Below are 18,145 nucleotides of genomic sequence, written 5' to 3'. Positions count from 1 at the left end.
TTATTCCTTCAACAAATATTGTGTCTTTTGCATCCTAGGCCTTTACTTTCTTACTGCTGTGTTCCTTTTGCTTTCTGAATTTTCTTTACCTCGTTTTCCTTCCCCTTTTTTCTCCTATCATTACTTTCCCAATGTTATGCTTGGGAAATAGTGATACTATTTGGGAAGGTGTTTCAAGTGAGATTGTAGATGCAGGGAAGGGTTGGAGAGTGCTGTGGATTCATGTGTTTTGAGTGGGACTGTTTTACCCGTATCATCCAGTTTTCTATTATTTCCTCACTTAAAGCATGTCAAAAGCACTCTTACCTCATCAAGGATAATACCCAGCTTGTATTGATGGAGAATTCATCTACAGTGATTGACCTCATCCTTCTGGGCATGACAGATAACCCTCAGCTTGGGATCCTGCTATTTGGAGTCTTCCTTATTGTTTATATTGTCACTGTGTTGGGGAATCTAGGCCTGGTAGTCCTGATCAGAGTCAGTCCCTGCCTCCACACCCCCATGTATTTTTTCCTCTCTAATCTGTCCTTTTTGATGTCTGTTTTTCTTCTGTCACGATCCCAGAGACTTTAGCAAATTTGTTATCTAAGTTGCAGGCTGTCTCTTTCCTTGCATGTGTGACTCAAATGGGCTTGTCCATAATCTTTGCCTCCGCTGAATGCAACATTTTGGCTTCCATGGCCTATGACCACTATACTGCCATTTGTCACCCACTGATCTACCACATCACCATGTCTAGAGTCCGTCGTCTCGAATTGGTAGCAGGATGCTACCTTGGTGGATTAGTTAACATGGTTTCTGTGACAACTTCCATCACACAACTATCGTTCTGTCAACCACATGTCCTTCCTCACTTCTGTGACAACCCTCTACTGTTGGCACTGGCTTGCTCAGACCACTGGGTCACCCAGATCTTGATTGTTGGCTGTGGAGGATTCACCCTGATCACCTCCATTATGGTAATCCTTGTCTCCTGCCTGTCTGTCCTCATGACTATCCTGAGAATTCCCTCAGCTTCTGGCAGGCAAAAAGCTTTCTCTACCTGTGCTTCCCACTTGACTGCTGTTGGCCTATACTATGGAACAACTATGTACACCTACTTGCAGCCCTCTCAACGTGGATCCCAGGCAGGAAATCAGATGGTCTCAGTGTTTTATGCAATGGTGATCCCAGTGTTAAATCCTCTCATCTATAGTTTGAGAAACCAGGAAGTGAAAGTTGCTCTACAGAAAATATTGAAGAAAAGTCCCTAATCTCCCATTCTGTGTCTCCAAAGTGTAATATATTCTATGAAGACTTGCTCATAGTTCTATTCACAGTGTTTTCCTTACCTGCGAATAAAGCCTTTTAAGAATAATTGAATTGCTCTGGCTAAGTGTTTAGGTGTAGATGCTTAGATAAACAGCAATATGATAGGAAGAAATTATATGGACAAAATGATGTGTATTTTCTGAAACAACTGATAAGAAATTCTTTAAGAGGAGGAAATAATATATGTGGGTATGAATATGTCAGTCTGAGTTGTGAACGAGTATAACACTAGTCATGAGTTAATTCCAAGATAACAAGGTTAGAAAACAATGTAATTTGACTATAAGTTATAGAAGAGAACATTAATTCCTTTGCTTTACCACTCATGTACTTATATAGAGGATTTCCTTGATATCCCTTAGGCTGAATTAAGTTAAATCCATATCTTTCATAAGGACTCAGAATATTCCTAGATGTGTGTTTTCCAAATGCTCTATGATATCTGCCACAGTGAAGCTGTAAAATGTAAGTCTATATATGAATTCACATGTGCAATTATTGAGATTTACAGGGATAAATCTTTTTTTTTTTTTTTTGTGGTACGCAGGCCTCTCACTGTTGTGGCCTCTCCCATTGTGGAGCACAGGCTCCAGACGCGCAGGCTCAGCGGCCATGGCTCACGGGCCCACCCGCTCCGTGGCATGTGGGATCTTCCCGGACCGGGGCACGAACTCGTGTCCCCTGCATCGGCAGGCGGACTCTCAACCACTGTGCCACTAGGGAAGCCCTACAGGGATAAATCTTAAAGAGAACAGTACTCAGCCAAACAAGAGATTGGTTTCACTAGCTAGACTAGGATTTGAAGATCCTTTGCAAGGAACAATGGATCATTTATTAATGAAAATTCCAGGCCTGAATTGCAGCGATGGGTTTTTTTTTATGCAAAGTTTGAATGGATCTGAGCCAAATCCATTAGTATTTCTGAATATACTTCCAATATGAAACACAAGTGTAAGTAGAACCCCAGTTAATTTATTAGTCCATGGCTAGTCCTCAGAATTTGTAAAGATGCACGAAATGCATGGATATTGCTATCTTATCTAAATATGTTGAACAGGCTATCCATAAAAACAAACAATCCTATATCTGAAGAATATAACACCTTAATATCTTACTTTTATAGATGAGGAAATCAAGGCCAAGAGAAGAGAAAGTGACCAATATCAAACAACTAGTTGGGGAAAAGTAATTGAGTGACTCAAGCTGCAAGGAAAATAGAAAGTAGTATTTAGCTACATCTAGGTTAGATGCAATTTTGGGGCCTCAAGAATGGTTTTGCCTCTGCCTCTATTCCCAGAAACTGTCTAGCCTTAGTAGCCATCTGCCAAGGACTCCTAAAACCCAGTTGTGAGGGAATGTGGTTTATTTGGTAGCTGTGTGAAAACCAATCCCCTTAGAGCTCCAGATCATTATATCTAGTTACCAAGTAGAACCTCCACTTGAAAGTTCCTTAGGCACTTCAAACTTAACGTTCAGAAACTGAACTCTTCTAAACCTGCTCTCCTCTTTCCTTGTACCCTGAGTGAATGGCATCACCCAGTTTCTTAAGCCCAAAACCTGAGTGAGTCCTTGTTACTTCCCTGCCCTGTAGCTCCCTGTATTTAATCAATTACCAAATCCTGTCAATTCTCCCTCCCAAATGCCTCTTGTATTAGTTTCTTTTTCACTGCCACTGGCACTGTGCTGGATCATGGCACACTCCTTTCTTGCCTGGATTAGCAAAATAGTCTTTTATCTCCTCTCTATGAATCCACCCTGGATCCTATTAAATTTACTTTTCACATAACAAGCCCAGTGGTTTAAATGTAAATCCAACCAGATCAGCCTTCTCCTAACCTCCACACTGCTTACAACTTTTCCATGTTTCTCTTTGCCTATAACACATATTCCAAACTTCTAAATTTGGCATGTGAAGACCTTCAGGTCCTGCTCGTCCAAGTCCTATTCATTTATAAAGTCCAAACTTAAATCCAATCTTCATTTCCAGATAACTTTTCTTGACATTTCAGATGGAAGTGAGTATTCATACACTGTTTTCCCATTGTACTTTGCACCTCTATTTTACCATTATGATGCTTGGCCTTATAAAATACTCTGTGCATTTTTCAGAATTTCTGTTTTGCTCACCTGTGTTGAAACACTTTTGGAAAGATGGAGCCATATTTGGTTAATTTTTTTTATCTTCCACCCTAAGTCTAGCCTAAAGTTTGGTACCCGGTAAAGGCTCAAAAAACATTAGCAGAGTTGAAGTTCACTCCCAGCTAACCCTTTTCCTTATTCAGTTCATTTTATCCACAAGACATTGTTACATTCTACCATGTAATGGAGGAGAGGTAGAAAATCTTACCTCTTGAGACATGATCATCTAGCTGAATCTCCTGGTTTTATGGATGTTTCCTGTTAACACTCAACCCACAGTAGGGAACCTGAAACTCTTCTTCATTGACCTTATCTTTTAGTTCTATACCACCCAGTCCTTTGCCCTTTAACCCCTTGTCCTCCCTGGATTTCTCTTCTTCTATGGTAACCAGCTCATGCATATCATAGATTTCTTCCTGGAATAAAGATCATCCTTTTTGTAGGATTCAAGGTTAAAGACTCTCACAATCAGAACTCAGAGGTATAAGGGCCCATAGAGATCATTGAGAATTACGGGTTTTAATTTTTTAAGCATTGGAATTATTTCTTTAAGTGAATTCCAATGCAGAACAAAAAAATATAAAACAAAAGTGGAGCAGATTTGGCTGGAAAAGTGTGGGGTGCCTATAGCCCCATTGCCTAGCACTCACCTCTCCCTCTCTGAGGCACTGCTCTAGAAACTCAATGACAGTCTGAAAACGCTAGGTTAATTGAAACTGCTCTTTTCACATATGAAGACACACAGTGTCCCCAAGGGAGAGCAGCATTCTCGGCTAGTCAGAGGGAGAGGCAGATTTGGAATTCAGGTCTCCTGATTCCTACCACAGAATATTGTCTACTACCACATCCTCCTAAACCCCTCTCATGATGTGAGATACTTAACACAGCTGGGAGTTTGGGACGAAATGGGCTTCTTCCTTGGCAAGTAGAAGTGTCCCCTATTCTCTAAACAGCCCCAGCAAGACTAGAGACAGTTCAAACCTCATCAGCTTCATCATTTCTACACAGGGAATGGTAGATCTCAGGGGATAACAAAATACTTTAGTAATAGACTGTCCTTACAGTCAGAACTGGCTATATAATTTGTAGCCCCAGTGCAAAATGTTAATGTGAAGTCCCTGTTCAAAAAGCAAGAAAAAGTGCTGTTAAAGGTATTCAGATAGAAAGTTTCTTTCCTTTCTACTGGAGTGTTTCTGTCAACCTCTCATGGTGCTTAAAATTTTCCATTTAATGTCATACCCTCTCAGGCACAGGGATACATATGGGGCAAGTGTATAGCCTCACAAGTGCCCTGTGACCCTGCCCTGTGATCTGATGCACATGTGCGGGGCCCACTGGCTGCTGGGTCCTCCTCCTACCTGCTGGACAGATGCATTGTACCCTGGTCAGGAGTGAGTAGGTAGAACCAGGCATATCCTCTTCCCATGGGTCAGCTGCCCCAACCCATGGTAGACAGGTGACCATCAAGGGTATTGCAACCTCTACACCAGGATACACTAGGTACCTGGATCAGGGTGGGCAATGAGCCCTGCTGGGTGATCTGCCAAATGTGCAATGGCATTACCACCCTGGGGCCAGGATGGCTGGCTGTCATCACGTCCAACCCTGAGATGTTGCAGGGCATGTGTACCTGACCCCAATCCTCCCTGGGCCCATGCCCAGATCCCTGAGAGTGGAGGGTTGCAGCAGTCACTGGGTGAGACAGAGAAGAAGAGGCTGGGTGGGGCCCTGAGTATTAATGGACAGGGAAGTGGCAATCAATAATCTGTCCCAGGGAGGTGAAGAAGCAGTGAAAGATGGGACTATGTGCTAGCTGAGACTCCAAGCTTCAAGTGCCTACTCAATTATTCTATCACACTTTGGTTTTCACTTACAAAGCACAAATTCAAATTATTAAAATTAAGACAGTGGCATTAAACCCCAAGTACAAGGCTCTTCTAAGCTCAGGGTGCTGTACCACTGCACTGATCACATGTCCATGAAGCCAGTTCTGCTTAGGGAGAAGGATTTCTTTTATCTTTGTCAGGCAGTATAATGTAGTGGTTAAGAGCACAAGCTCTGATTCAGACTGCCAGACTTCGAGGCCCACCTCCCTCACTTTCTAATTCTTTGACCTTAGACAAGTTACTTAACTTTCCTATCTCAGTTTTCTTATCTGTAAAATAAGGATAATAAGAATATCCTTATCCTTATTGTAGGGTTCTACAATTTTCGGGTATTCAATACAGGCATCAGGTTTTGTTTACTCTGGATCTGCTATAGGCCTGTGTTCCAAATGGTATTTACCCAGCTTGCACAGCATATAACCAGACTTAGTCTCCAGTGACTTCTCAGGCTTAAGGGGAAGTCCACTAGATTTATACAAACTGAGTGAGCCCAGCCAGCTGTCAGTGGTACGGTTTAGAGTTTCTTCTTTTACATACTCAGGACCCATTTGAGTTAGTGTTAGGCTGTACCATACTGGATCTCAAAACTACCAAACTCAGCCTCAGGGACCTCACATCTAGTTCTGCTGCTTCTCCAACTAGCTTTCAAGAAGAGGATATCCTTATTGTCTTATAAATAGTGGTTCTTAATTATAGGGCTAATGGAAGAGACTCTCCAAGGCAATCTCTGGCGTTCCTATCTCAGTCTTGCTGCTGCAGCTCCAGCCCTTAGGGACATGGACAGTCATGGAGTCAGAACTAGGTGTGAAACCAGTGGGGCCTAGGCCAGCCCTTCCAGAGGGAGCAAGGCCCCTCCCAGTGAGGGGATGAGGGATGGTGGGTGGAGGGAGGCCTCTATAAGTTAAGGCAACAACTCTGTCCCCTCAGATGCTATAAGAGAATAATCACTGACCCCTCTCTGCATCTGCCACTCAAAGTTGCAGGAGAACTAAGCCTTGCTTTCCAGGGAGCTCTCAGCATGTCTCCTCCAAGCCCTCCATCCCCGCCCCGCATGCACACAGGGTGGACTGCACTCAGCTACACTTGGGGGGTGGGCTTCTCCAGCTATTCTGGCCTGGGTCTCCCTCCCCAGCACTGCTCCAGGTGGCGGTGCTCAGAGAAGCATTTGGTCTTGGTCTCTCTGACTGAAGGACCCTGCTGAGACAGTTCTCAGCCACACTGAACTCAGCCAGAGCCAGTCCTCAGGCTGAATCGGGGGCCTGAGCAAATGCTCCAATATTGTGGGGAGGGTGGTGCTGGGGCTCCCAGTGACAGGATCCTACAGCCCGCAAAGGCTGAGCCACGGAGTCCAGCTGGCTGTGTGGTTCCTAGCTATTGTCCAAGCCAAGGACATCTCAGGGACTCCTTTGGCCCGGAGCTGACACTTCTGTCAGCCACTTGGGTTTCCTTGAGGATGTGGTCAGGGGTGTCCCATTCAGGGAGGAATGTCCCCATCTGGCCTCCTGGATATTGACTGGCCTCCTGGTCAAGCCTCTGTGGATCAGGGGGACTGGCTGGAGCAAACCCACAATCCCTGAAAGGGGAGAAATCCTGGAGTGTGGAACCAGCTGAGGTCTGTCTCACACTGCACAAGTGGAGTTCTGGGACCCAGAGCACTAAACAGGGGCAGTAGGAACAGATATCAGGCTTCTGAAGAGGCAGAATCCATTTTGTAGAATTCTGAGAACATGGCTCGGTTGGGATTAATGGAAAACAGAAATAAACAAGTCCATCAACAAATATTTTCTAAGTATTCATGGTGTATACAAACGTATTCTAGGCAGTATAGAAGCATAAAGAAGAGAATGGGGAGAGAGGTGAGAGATACTTAAGTATCTTTAAGTACTTAAAGAAAAAGTCAAATATAAGTTGGTTTTACTTTATGTTTTTCTTGAAAAGGGATATGTGAAATGACTATTTAGAGCTCAATAAGTTCCCACTAACTTACATTTTAAATTTAGAGATGTGTTCCTACCTTAAAAAATATAACCTCAATTCGAAACAACAATAAAGGTGTTAATTTCTCTTCAGTAAGAACTGCCACCTTTTCCACACATGCTGATTGACCTTGATAACTAATTGAATTATCTAAAACTACTTTTTTCCTGATTATAAAAGAGTGGCATGCGCATTATTGAGAAATTGGAAAATACGGAGAAATAAGAGGAATATAAATCAGCATCTGGAGACAACCATCAGTACTTTGTTATATGTCCTTCTAGTGTTATGCTTTTTAATACATGCATACGTGTGTGTGTGTATGTGTGTGTCTATAAATGTATTTCTAGCGGAATAATAATGTAATACTATTTTGTGCCATTTCCTTTTCACTTAAAATATGTTAGATAAATATGCATGTCGATAAGTATTCTTCCTCTTGAGTTTAATGGCTGCATAATACCCACTGTATGGATGAACTCTCATGACTAATTGTTAACAAAGAACTTTGAAAAGACTGACAAGAAGGACTTCTAGCTTCTATCAATGTGCTCAAAGCAAGAGATGGAATACACAATTTGAATGTGACTACATTTTGTTTAATTCATATGAGCCTTGGCTAAATGAAGTTACTAGGAAGAAGAATTATCTCCTATGATAAAATCTCATGTGAACACAAAGGCTTTAAATGATACTTTTATTTGAACAGGTGGAAAAGAGAAAAAGCTGATATTCTAAAAGATTTTACTAGACATTTTCCCTTAAATTGTGGAGTTGAACATGCATATTATTTCAGTGTAGAACACTGAAACCAGCCTGTGCCAGCCACTGAGTGTTCATCCCAAGGATGTCAGGGGAGAAGCAGGTGAATGCCCTGGTTCTATAACCTAGGCTGAGAGCAGTCAGATGGGAAGCCAGTACAAGAAGGACTTGTACTTGCCCTGGAGCTGAGAGCCTTCTGAGGATGGTAAGGAAGACGGCTGTTTGTGAATGCAGTGCAGAGGAAATTAAAGGCTTCAGAGTCACAGAGGATAAGGAGGAAGGCATAGCAGTTTAATCAAAGGAGGAGTATCACAAAAGAAGTGGTCAGTAGTGGAAGTTGCAGAATAGAGTGTAAAGCATAAGAGCTGATAAGGACACTGGAGTTGATGGCCCTTGGTGCTTGGAAAACAAGTTGGACAGGATGCTGGCCATGGGCACAGTGAGTAAAGAAATCTAAGCAGGACAGAGAGATAAAAGGGGACTTACCCCAGTGAAGATGACAGCCAGTTTTGGTACTATAGTGATAGTATAGAGGAGGATGAGTAGCCCAAGAGAAGAGTTAAAATAAAAGTAAATCTGAGGAAGATCAGTCAGCTCTAGGAGAATGAACTTTGCCATAACACTGAAACTTTCTTCCATAGTTCCCAAAAGTCATCTGAAATAAACCTCCTAAGATACAAATTCAGGGATCTGAGAGATATTCTGGTTTGGTCCTCTAGTTTTGGTTCCTACTCAGAGTTGTCACAAAATCAGTATAGGCAATTTGCAGTTATCCCAAGGGGTAAAACCAATTTACATCATTTAAATTCATTTAAAGGCATGTTTAATTAACATAATATTTAATTCTACTTTAATTACTTTTAAGAACCCACATATTGCTTTGGGGAATTAGCAAAATTAGACAAAATTGGTGTGTCATAACATGGAACATGTTGAGAATCATTAGTCTAAACCATCTGGATAGACGACTGTCTCCCTTTCTACTTGATAATTGCCAGCAATGAAAACCCTCCACCCACCCTCCCCTCCACCCACCTCCAGTAGGCATTTTCTTTAGAGCTAGGAGTTCTTGTGTTTATCCAACAATATTCACTCATCTTTAACTTGAACCTCTGATCAAGCCAAAAGCAACATAACCTCAGTTTTCTCATGTAAAACCTAAAGGTAATCACAGTTTCTTCCTGTCTAGATTATTGTGGGACCTCAATAAGATAATGTACATAAAAAGTATTCAAGAAAAATTTGCCATTAGTAGTAAAACTTACACCTAAGGAGAACGTCAGGCAGTAGATCTTCATTTACACTGTTGGAAAAACAAGAAGCAATTTGGGAAGGTTTGCAACTGCATTCCATTAAAAAGATATAGTGGGTAGTGGAATTAAAATTCTTCATATGTGAAGGGTGTAACTTTCATTTCCTTACTCACAAGTCAAAAACACCACTTGTAATATCTAACAACACCCATTAAGCCTGTAATGTTCTGGTCTCAGGCTCCAAGAATACAATTAAGTCATCTTCTAAACCATGGAGCCCAAGTGATGGGGAATCCCAAATATGGAGAAGCAAGACCCTGGATGAGATGTTGCTGCTCCTTTGTACCTGATTAGAGGTGATAGTGGCAAGGTGGTGGCAGATGCAAGAGCATAGCTTCAATCCAGGATAAAGAATGAACTATCCTTTCTTCAAGGATCAGATATGACTTTGCATGTCCAGCGCCTAAATTGGGACTTTGTTATTTCTGTCTCCATAGAGAAAGAATGATCTCATTAAGTGTTTTCCTATCTTCTTTCTCTAACCTAACGTTTTTCTCATTTCCACCTTTTGTGTCTCACATAGAAATATAATACAATTGGAAGATCAGGGATTTTAAATCCAGACAAGCTTAATATCTTCTTGAAGGCTTGGATTCTTTGAGGCCACCAGCCTTTCTACCTGCTTTGTCTGTTCCCTTGTCTCTGTCCTGATCCCCTCACCACATCTCTTCCTCATATCTTTATTCTGTGTCTATGCCCTTGTCACTTCTTCTACGAATCAGTTTATTAGCAAGGATGTGGAGAAATTGTAAACTTCATAAACTGCTGGCGGGAATGCAAAATGGTGTCACCACTGTTTAAAATAGTCAGAGAGTTCCTCAAAAAGTTAAACATAGAGTTACCATATGACACAGAATTTTCACTCCTAAGTATATACCCAAGAAAAATGAAAATATATGTCCACACAAAGACTTATACATAAAGTTTCATAGAAACATTATCTACTGTAGCCAAAAAGTTGCAACTATCCAAGTGTCCATCAATGAATGAGTGAATACATGTGATACATCCAAACAAAGGAATATTATTCAGCTATAAGAAGGATGGAAGTACTGATACATGGTACAACATGAGTGAATCTTGAAATCATTATGCTAAGTGAAAGAAACCAGTCATAAAAGACCATATACTCTATGATTCCATTTATATGCAATGCTCTGAATGGGTAAATCTATGGAGACAAAATATATACTAGTGGTTGCCAGGGGCTGGAGGAGAGGAGAATCAGGAGTAACTGCTAATGGGTACAAAGATTTTGGGGAAGATGATGAAAATATTCTAAAATTGATTGTGGTGACAGTTGTACAACTCTGTTAATATAGTAAAAATCATTTAATTGTGCAACTTAAATAGTTTTGTTGCATCTAAATATGTGAATTATATCTATATAAGGTGGTTACTTAAGAGAAAGATCAGCCTATCTATTTCTAACTAGGTGTTAGTATAAACAGTGTCTTTTTAGGAGCCATAGAAAGATTCCCTGTGACTGGCATTACTAACCAGAAGGAAATAATGGAACGTTTGCTTCATAAAAGTGAGTTCTGGGACTTCCGTGGTGGTCCAGTAGGTAAGACTCTGCGCTCCCAATGCAGGGGGCCCAGGTTCGATCCCTGGTCTGGGAACTAGATCCCACAAGCATGCCACAACTAAGAAGGCCTCATGCAACAACTAAAAGATCCCTCATTCCACAACGAAGATCCCACGTGCCACAACTAAGACCCAGCACAGCCGAAATAAACAAATAACTAACAATAAATAAATTTTTAAAAAGTGAGTTCTACTCCTAAACAAATCCTATTTCTGCTTCATAAATGATACAAGGTAAAATTTTAAAATATCACATACATATGGTTAAACATTTTTAAATGGTAATAAGTGGTATAGAGTAAAAAGTTTCCCTCTTATCTACTATCTCCAGTCCTCCAGTTTTCCTCTGAAGGAGCAACTATTCTTATCCATCTTTATTCATCCTTCCATGTTATAAATACATTAAAACATGTCTTTGAAAAATGTAAAAATTATTTCACTGTACACACTGTTCTGCACCTTACTTTTTTCACATAAAATTATATTTTAGAGAATGTTCTATATCAGCTATTCCAGTTATCTATTTAGCACAAGAAAAAACCTCAAAAGAGTGAGAAAACAATAAAAATCATTTATTTTGATCATGAATCTGGGGTGGACTGGACTCAGGTAGGAATTCTCACTCAGGATCCCTCATGTGGTTGCAATCAGATGGTAATTTGGGGTGGAATACTTTTATAGCTACAGGCTTCATCACTTAATATGTCTGGCATCTGGGGACAAGGACCAATTCCTTCTCAGACATATCTCGCTCCATCTTTGTCTATCTGCCTTTCTCTGTTTCTCTCTGTTTTTTTCTCTCTCTCTCTTTCTCTCCTATGCTTTTCTTCCGGCTTCTTCCCCCCCTACCCCCATTATGGTGGCTTCATGATAGCCAGACTACATGCATGGCAACTAAATGCTACTAGAGCAATTGTCCTAAGAGAAACTGGTAGATGCTGCATGATCTTTTCTAACCTAGCCTTGGAAGTCATGCACCATCATTTCTGCTCTATTCTATTCATTAAAGCAGTTGCAAAGCCCCAACTAAGTTCAAGGGATGGTGGCACAGACTTTGACCTTTTTGATTGGACTGACAAGAATTTTTGAATGTGTTTTCTATTTTTATTGACATATAGTTGATTTATAATATCAATATCATGTTAGTTTCAGGTGTACAGCACAGGGATTCAGTTATACTTATATATAGATATAGTTATGTAAATATATACATATATATATGGCCTTTTTCAGATTCTCTTCCCTTATAGGTTATTAGAAAGTATTGAGACTAGTTCTCTGTGCTATATAGTAGGTCCCTGCTGATTATCTATTTTATATATATTAGTGTATATATACACTCTCAAACTCATTCTATGAGGCCACCATCACCCTGATACCAAAGCCAGACAAAGATGTCACAAAGAAAGAAAACTACAGGCCAATATCACTGATGAACATAGATGCAAAAATCCTCAACAAAATACTAGCAAACAGAATCCAAAAGCACATTAAAATGATCATACACCATGATCAAGAGGGGTTTATCCCAGGAATGCAAGGATTCTTCAATATATACAAATCAATCAAGGTGATAAACCATATTAACAAATTGAAGGAGAAAAACCATATGTTTATCTCAATAGATGCAGAAAAAGCTTTTGACAAAAGTCAACACCCATTTTAGATAAAAACCTGCCAGAAAGTAGGCATAGAGGGAACTTACCTCAACCTAATAAAGGCCATGTATGACAAACCCACAGCCAACATCATTCTCAATGGTGAAAAACTGAAACCATTTCCTGTAAGATCGGGAGCAAGGCAAGCTTGTCCAGTCTCACCACTATTATTCAGCAAAATTTTGGAAGTTTTAGCTACAACAATCAGAGAAGAAAAAGAAATAAAAGGAATCTACATTGGAAAAGAAGAAGTAAAGCTGTCTCTGTTTGCAGATGACATGATACTATGCATAGAGTATCCTAAAGATGCTACCAGAAAACTACTAGAGCTAATCAATGAATTTGGTAAAGTAGCAAGATACAAAATTAATGCAGTGAAATCTCTCGCATTCCTATACAGTAATGATGAGAAATCTGAAAGAGAAGTTAAGGAAACACTCCCATTCACCACTGCCACAAAAAGAATAAAATACCTAGGAATAAACCTACCTAGGGAGATGAAAGACCTGTATGCAGAAAACTATAAGACACTGTTGAAAGAAATTAAAGATGATACAAACAGATGGAGAGATATACCATGTTCTTGGATTGGAAGAATCAACTTGTGAAAATGACTCTACTACCCAAAGCAATCTACAGATTCAGTGCAATCCGTATCAAACTACCAATGGCATTTTTCACAGAACTAGAACAAAAAATTTCACAATTTGTACAGAAATACAAAAGACCATGAATAGCCAAAGCAATCTTGAGAAAGAAAAACGGAGTTGGAGGAATCAGTCTCCTGGACATCAGACTATACTACAGAGCTACAGTAACCAAGACTGTATGGTACTGGCACAAAAACAGAAATATAGATCAATGGAACAGGATAGAAAGCCCAGAGATAAACCCACGCACTTATGGTCACCTTATTTTTGATAAAGGAGGCAAGAATATACAATGGAGAAAAGACAGCCTCTTCAATAAGTGGTGCTGGGAACACTGGACATCTACATGTAAAAGAATGAAATTAGAACCCTCCGTAACACCATACACAAAAATAAACTCAAAATGGATTAAAGACCTAAATGTAAGGCCAGGCACTATAAAACCCTAGAAGAAAACATTGGCAGAACAGTCTATGACATAAATCATAGCAAGATTCTTTTTGACCCACCTCCTAGAGAAATGGAAATAAAAGCAAAAATAAACAAATGGGACCTAATGAAACTTCAAAGCTTTTGCACAGCAAAGGAAAGCATAAACAAGACGAAAAGACAGCCCTCAGAATGGGAGAAAATATTTTCCAATGAAGCAACTGACAAAGGATTTATCTCCAAGTTTTACAAGCAGCTCATGCAGCTCAATATCAAAAATCAAACAACCCAATCCAAAGTTGGGCAGAAGCCGTAAATAGACATTTCTCCAAAGGAGATACACAGATTGCCAACAAACACATGAAAGGATGCTCAACATCACTAATCGTTAGAGGAATACAAATCAAAACTACAATGAGGTATCACCTCACCCCAGTCAGAATGGCCATCATCCAAAAATCTACAAACAATAAATGCTGGAGCGGGTGTGGAGAAAAGGGGACCCTCTTGCACTGTTGGTGGGAATGCAAATTGATACAGCCACTATGGAGAACAGTATGGAGGTTCCCTGAAAAACTAAAAATAGAACTACCATGCCCCACTACAGGGCATATACCCTGAAGAAACCATAATTCAAAAAGAGTCATATACCACAATGTTTATTGCAGCTCTATTTACAATAGCCAGGATATGGAAGCAACTTAAGTGTCCATCGGCAGATGAATGGATAAAGAAGATGTGGCACATATAATCAATGGAATATTACTCAGCCATAAAAAGAAACAAAACTGAGTTATTTGTAGTGAAGTGGATGGACCTAGAGTCTGTCATACAGAGTGAAGTAAGTCAGAAAGAGTGAAACAAATACCGTATGCTAACACATATATGGAATCAAACAAACAAAATGGTTCTGAAGAACCCAGGGGCAGGACAGGAATAAAGACTCAGATGTAGAGAACGAACTTGAGGACACGGGGAGGGGGAAGTGTAAGCTGGGACGAAGTGAGAGAGTGGCATGCACTTATATATACTACCAAATGTAAAATAGATAGCTAGTGGGAAGCAGCCACATAGCACAAGGAGCTCAGCTGGGTGCTTTGTGGCCACCTAGAAGGGTGGCACAGGGAGTGTGGGAAGGAGACGCAAGAGGGAGGAGATATGGGGATATATGTATATGTATAGCTGATTCACTTTGTTATATATTGGGGATATATATATATATATATATTGGGGATATTTATATATTGGGGATATTAGTCCTTTATCAAATATATGTGTTTTAATCCTATTCAGTAGGCTGTCTTTTCCTTTTTTTGCTGGTTTCCTTCCTTGTGCAGAAGCTTTTAAAATGATGTAGTTGCACTTGTTATTTTTGCTTTTGTCATTTTTGCTTTTGGTATTAGGTTAAAAAAATCATCACCAAGACCTAAGTCAAGAAGCTTACGATCTATGTTTTATTCTTGAAATTTAATGGTTTCAGGTTTTACATTCAAGTATTTCATCCATTTTTAGTTAACTTTTTTTTGTATGGTGTAAAATAGTGGTCCAGTTTCATTCCTTTGCGTGTGGCTGTCGAATTTTCCAGCACCATTTATTAAAGAGAATGTCCTTTCTCCACTGTATACTCTTGGCTTCTTTGTTGTAAATTAATTGACCATATATGTGTGGGTTTATTTCTGGGCTTTCCATTATGTTTCATTGATTTATGTGTCTGCTTTTATGCCAATACCATACTGTTTTAATTATAATAACTTTATAATATGGTTTGAAATCAGGGAGTGTTTTGTTCTTTCACAAATTTGTTCTTTCTCAAGATTGCCTTGGCTATTCAGGGTAGTTTGTTGTTCCACACAAATTTTAGGATTGTTTGTTCTATTTCTGTGAAAAATACTATTGGAATTTTGATAGAGGGTGCATTGAATCTGTAGATTGCTTTGGATAATATGGCCGTTTTAACAATATTAATTTTTCTGATCCATGAGCACAGTATATCTTTCCATTTATTTCTGTTCGCTTCAATTTTTTTTTGTTAATATCTTGTAGTTTTCAATATACAGATCTTTTACCTCCTTGGTTAAATTTATTCCTAGATATTTTATTTGATGCAATTATAAATGAGATTGTTTTCAAAATTTTCTCTTTCTGATAGTTCATTATTAGTATATAGGAACACAACAGATTTCTGTATATTTATTTTGTACCCTGCAACTTTACTGAATTCATTTAGTAGTTCTAGTAGTTTTTTAGTGGAGTCTTTAGGATTTTCTATACATAGTATGATATCATCTGCAAATAGTGACAGCTTTAATTCTTCCTTTCCAGTATGGATGCCTTTTATCTCTTTTTATTTTCTGATTGCTGTGACTAGGACTTCCAAAACTATGTTGAATAGAAGCAGTGAGAGTGGGAAGTCTTGCCTTGTTCCAATCTTAGAGAAAAAGCTCTCAGTTTTCCACCATTAAGAATGATGTTAGCTAAGGGCTTTTTATATATGACCTTTATTAAGTTGAGGTAATTTCTTCTATTCCTAGTTTGTTGAGTGTTTTTCTCATGAGTTTTAAATTTTGTCAAATATTTTTCTGCATCTCCTGAGGTGATCGTGTGATTTTTATCTCTTGTTTTGTTGATATGGTGTATGTTGTTGATTGATTTTCATATGTTGAACCATCCTTGCTTCCCAGGGATAAATCCCAGTAGGTCATAGTGTATGATCCTTTTAATGTGCTGTTGAGTTAGATTAGCTAGTATTTTCCTGATATTTGCATCTATATTCATTAGGGTTATTGGCCTGTAATTTTCTTTTCTTCTAGCTTTTTTCCAGGTTTTGGTATAAGTGTATACTTATGATACACTTATAAAATCAGTTTGGAAGTGTTCCCTTCACCTCAATGTTTTGGAAGAGTTTGAGAAGGATTGACATTAATCCTTTAAATATTTGGTAGAATTGACCAGTGAAGCTGTTTGTACTTGGTTTTTCTTTTTAAGGAAGTTTTTGATTATTGATACAACCTCCTTACTTCATAGGTCCCTTCAGATTTTCTGTTTCTTCATGATTTGGTTTTGGTAGATTGTATGTTTCTCAGAATTTATTCTTCTCTTCTAGATTATCCAGTTGTCACATAATTGTTTGTAATAGTCTCTTATAATATGTTTTATTTCTGTGGCATTAGTTGTAATGGTTCTTTCATTTCTGGTTATTATTTGAGTCATCTCTATTTTTTTTTCTTAGTGTAGCTAATGGTTTGTCGATTTCTTTGAGCTTTTAAAAAATTATATTTGTTAAATAAAAAAAATCAATTCTTAATTTTGTTGATTTTTCTATTGTTTTTCTATTCTCTAGTTTGTTTATTTTTGCTCTAATCTATCTTTATTATTTCCTACCTTCTGCTAACTTTGGGCTTAGTTTGTTCTTTTTTCAGTTCCTTGAGCTGTAAAGTTAGGTGGTTTATTTGGGAGCTTTCTTTTTTAATATGTACATTTATTGCATTAAACTTCCCTCTTTGTTTTGTTTTGCTGCATCATATAAGTTTTGGTATGCTATCTTGTGTCTTGTTTTTATTTGTCTCAACATATTTTCTAATTTCCCTTTTGATTTCTTTTATGACCTATTGGTTATTCAAGAATGTGTTGTTTAGTTCCACATGTTTATAAATTTTCCATTTTTCCTTCTGCTATTGATTTCTAGTTTCATTCCATTATGGTCAGAAAAGATACTTGGTATGATTCCAGTCTTCTTAAATTTGTTAAGGCTTGTTTTGTGACCTCACATGTGATTTATCCTGGGTAATACTTCATGGACGCTTGAGAAGAATGTGTATTGTGTTGCTGTTGGATGGAATGTTCTGCATATGTCTGTTCGGGGGGGGGTTGATTTTTTTTTACATGTATATATTTTTTTATTAGTTTCTGCTTTATAACAAAGTGAATCAGTTATACATATACATCTGTTCCCATATCCCTTCCCTCTTGCGTCTCCCTCCCTCCCACCCTCCCTATCCCACCCCTCCAGGCGGTCACAAAGCACCAAGCTGATCTCCCTGTGCTATGCGGCTGCTTCCCACTATCTATCTACCTTACGTTTGGTACTGTATATATGTCCATGCCTCTCTCTCACTTTGTCACAGCTTACCCTCCCCCCTCCCCATATCCTCCAGTCCATTCTCAAGTAGGTCTGTGTCTTTATTCCTGGCTTACCCCTAGATTCTTCATGATATTTTTTTCTTAAATTCCATATATATGTGTTAGCATACAGTATTTGTCTTTCTCTTTCTGACTTACTTCACTCTGTATGACAGACTCTAGGTCTATCCACCTCATTACAAATAACTCAATTTCGTTTCTTTTTATGGCTGAGTAATATTCCATTGTATATAGGTGCCACATCTTCTTTATCCATTCATCCGATGATGGACACTTATATATAGTGTTTT

The 18,145-nt window shown here is 39.0% G+C and overlaps 1 protein-coding gene across 1 annotated transcript in view; it reads left to right on the top strand.

Annotated features, from left to right (window-relative positions):
- Positions 1-336: 336 nt before the first annotated feature.
- The window catches only part of LOC309796286 (uncharacterized protein), a gene marked incomplete at both ends in the record, with an annotated part of 56,304 nt that continues 38,495 nt past the window's right edge, over positions 337-18,145 (top strand). The window contains 3 exon segments of the mRNA XM_082609329.1: positions 337-532; positions 535-1,248; positions 2,438-2,499. Of these exon segments, the coding sequence (XP_082465455.1) occupies positions 337-532; positions 535-1,248; positions 2,438-2,499 (972 nt within the window).

This window comes from Mesoplodon mirus (genome assembly GCF_964341445.2).
Source record: "Mesoplodon mirus genome assembly, chromosome: X".
NCBI lineage: Eukaryota > Metazoa > Chordata > Mammalia > Artiodactyla > Ziphiidae > Mesoplodon > Mesoplodon mirus.
Note: the sequence above shows the minus strand (reverse complement) of the source record. Positions and strands in the feature narration are given on the sequence as shown.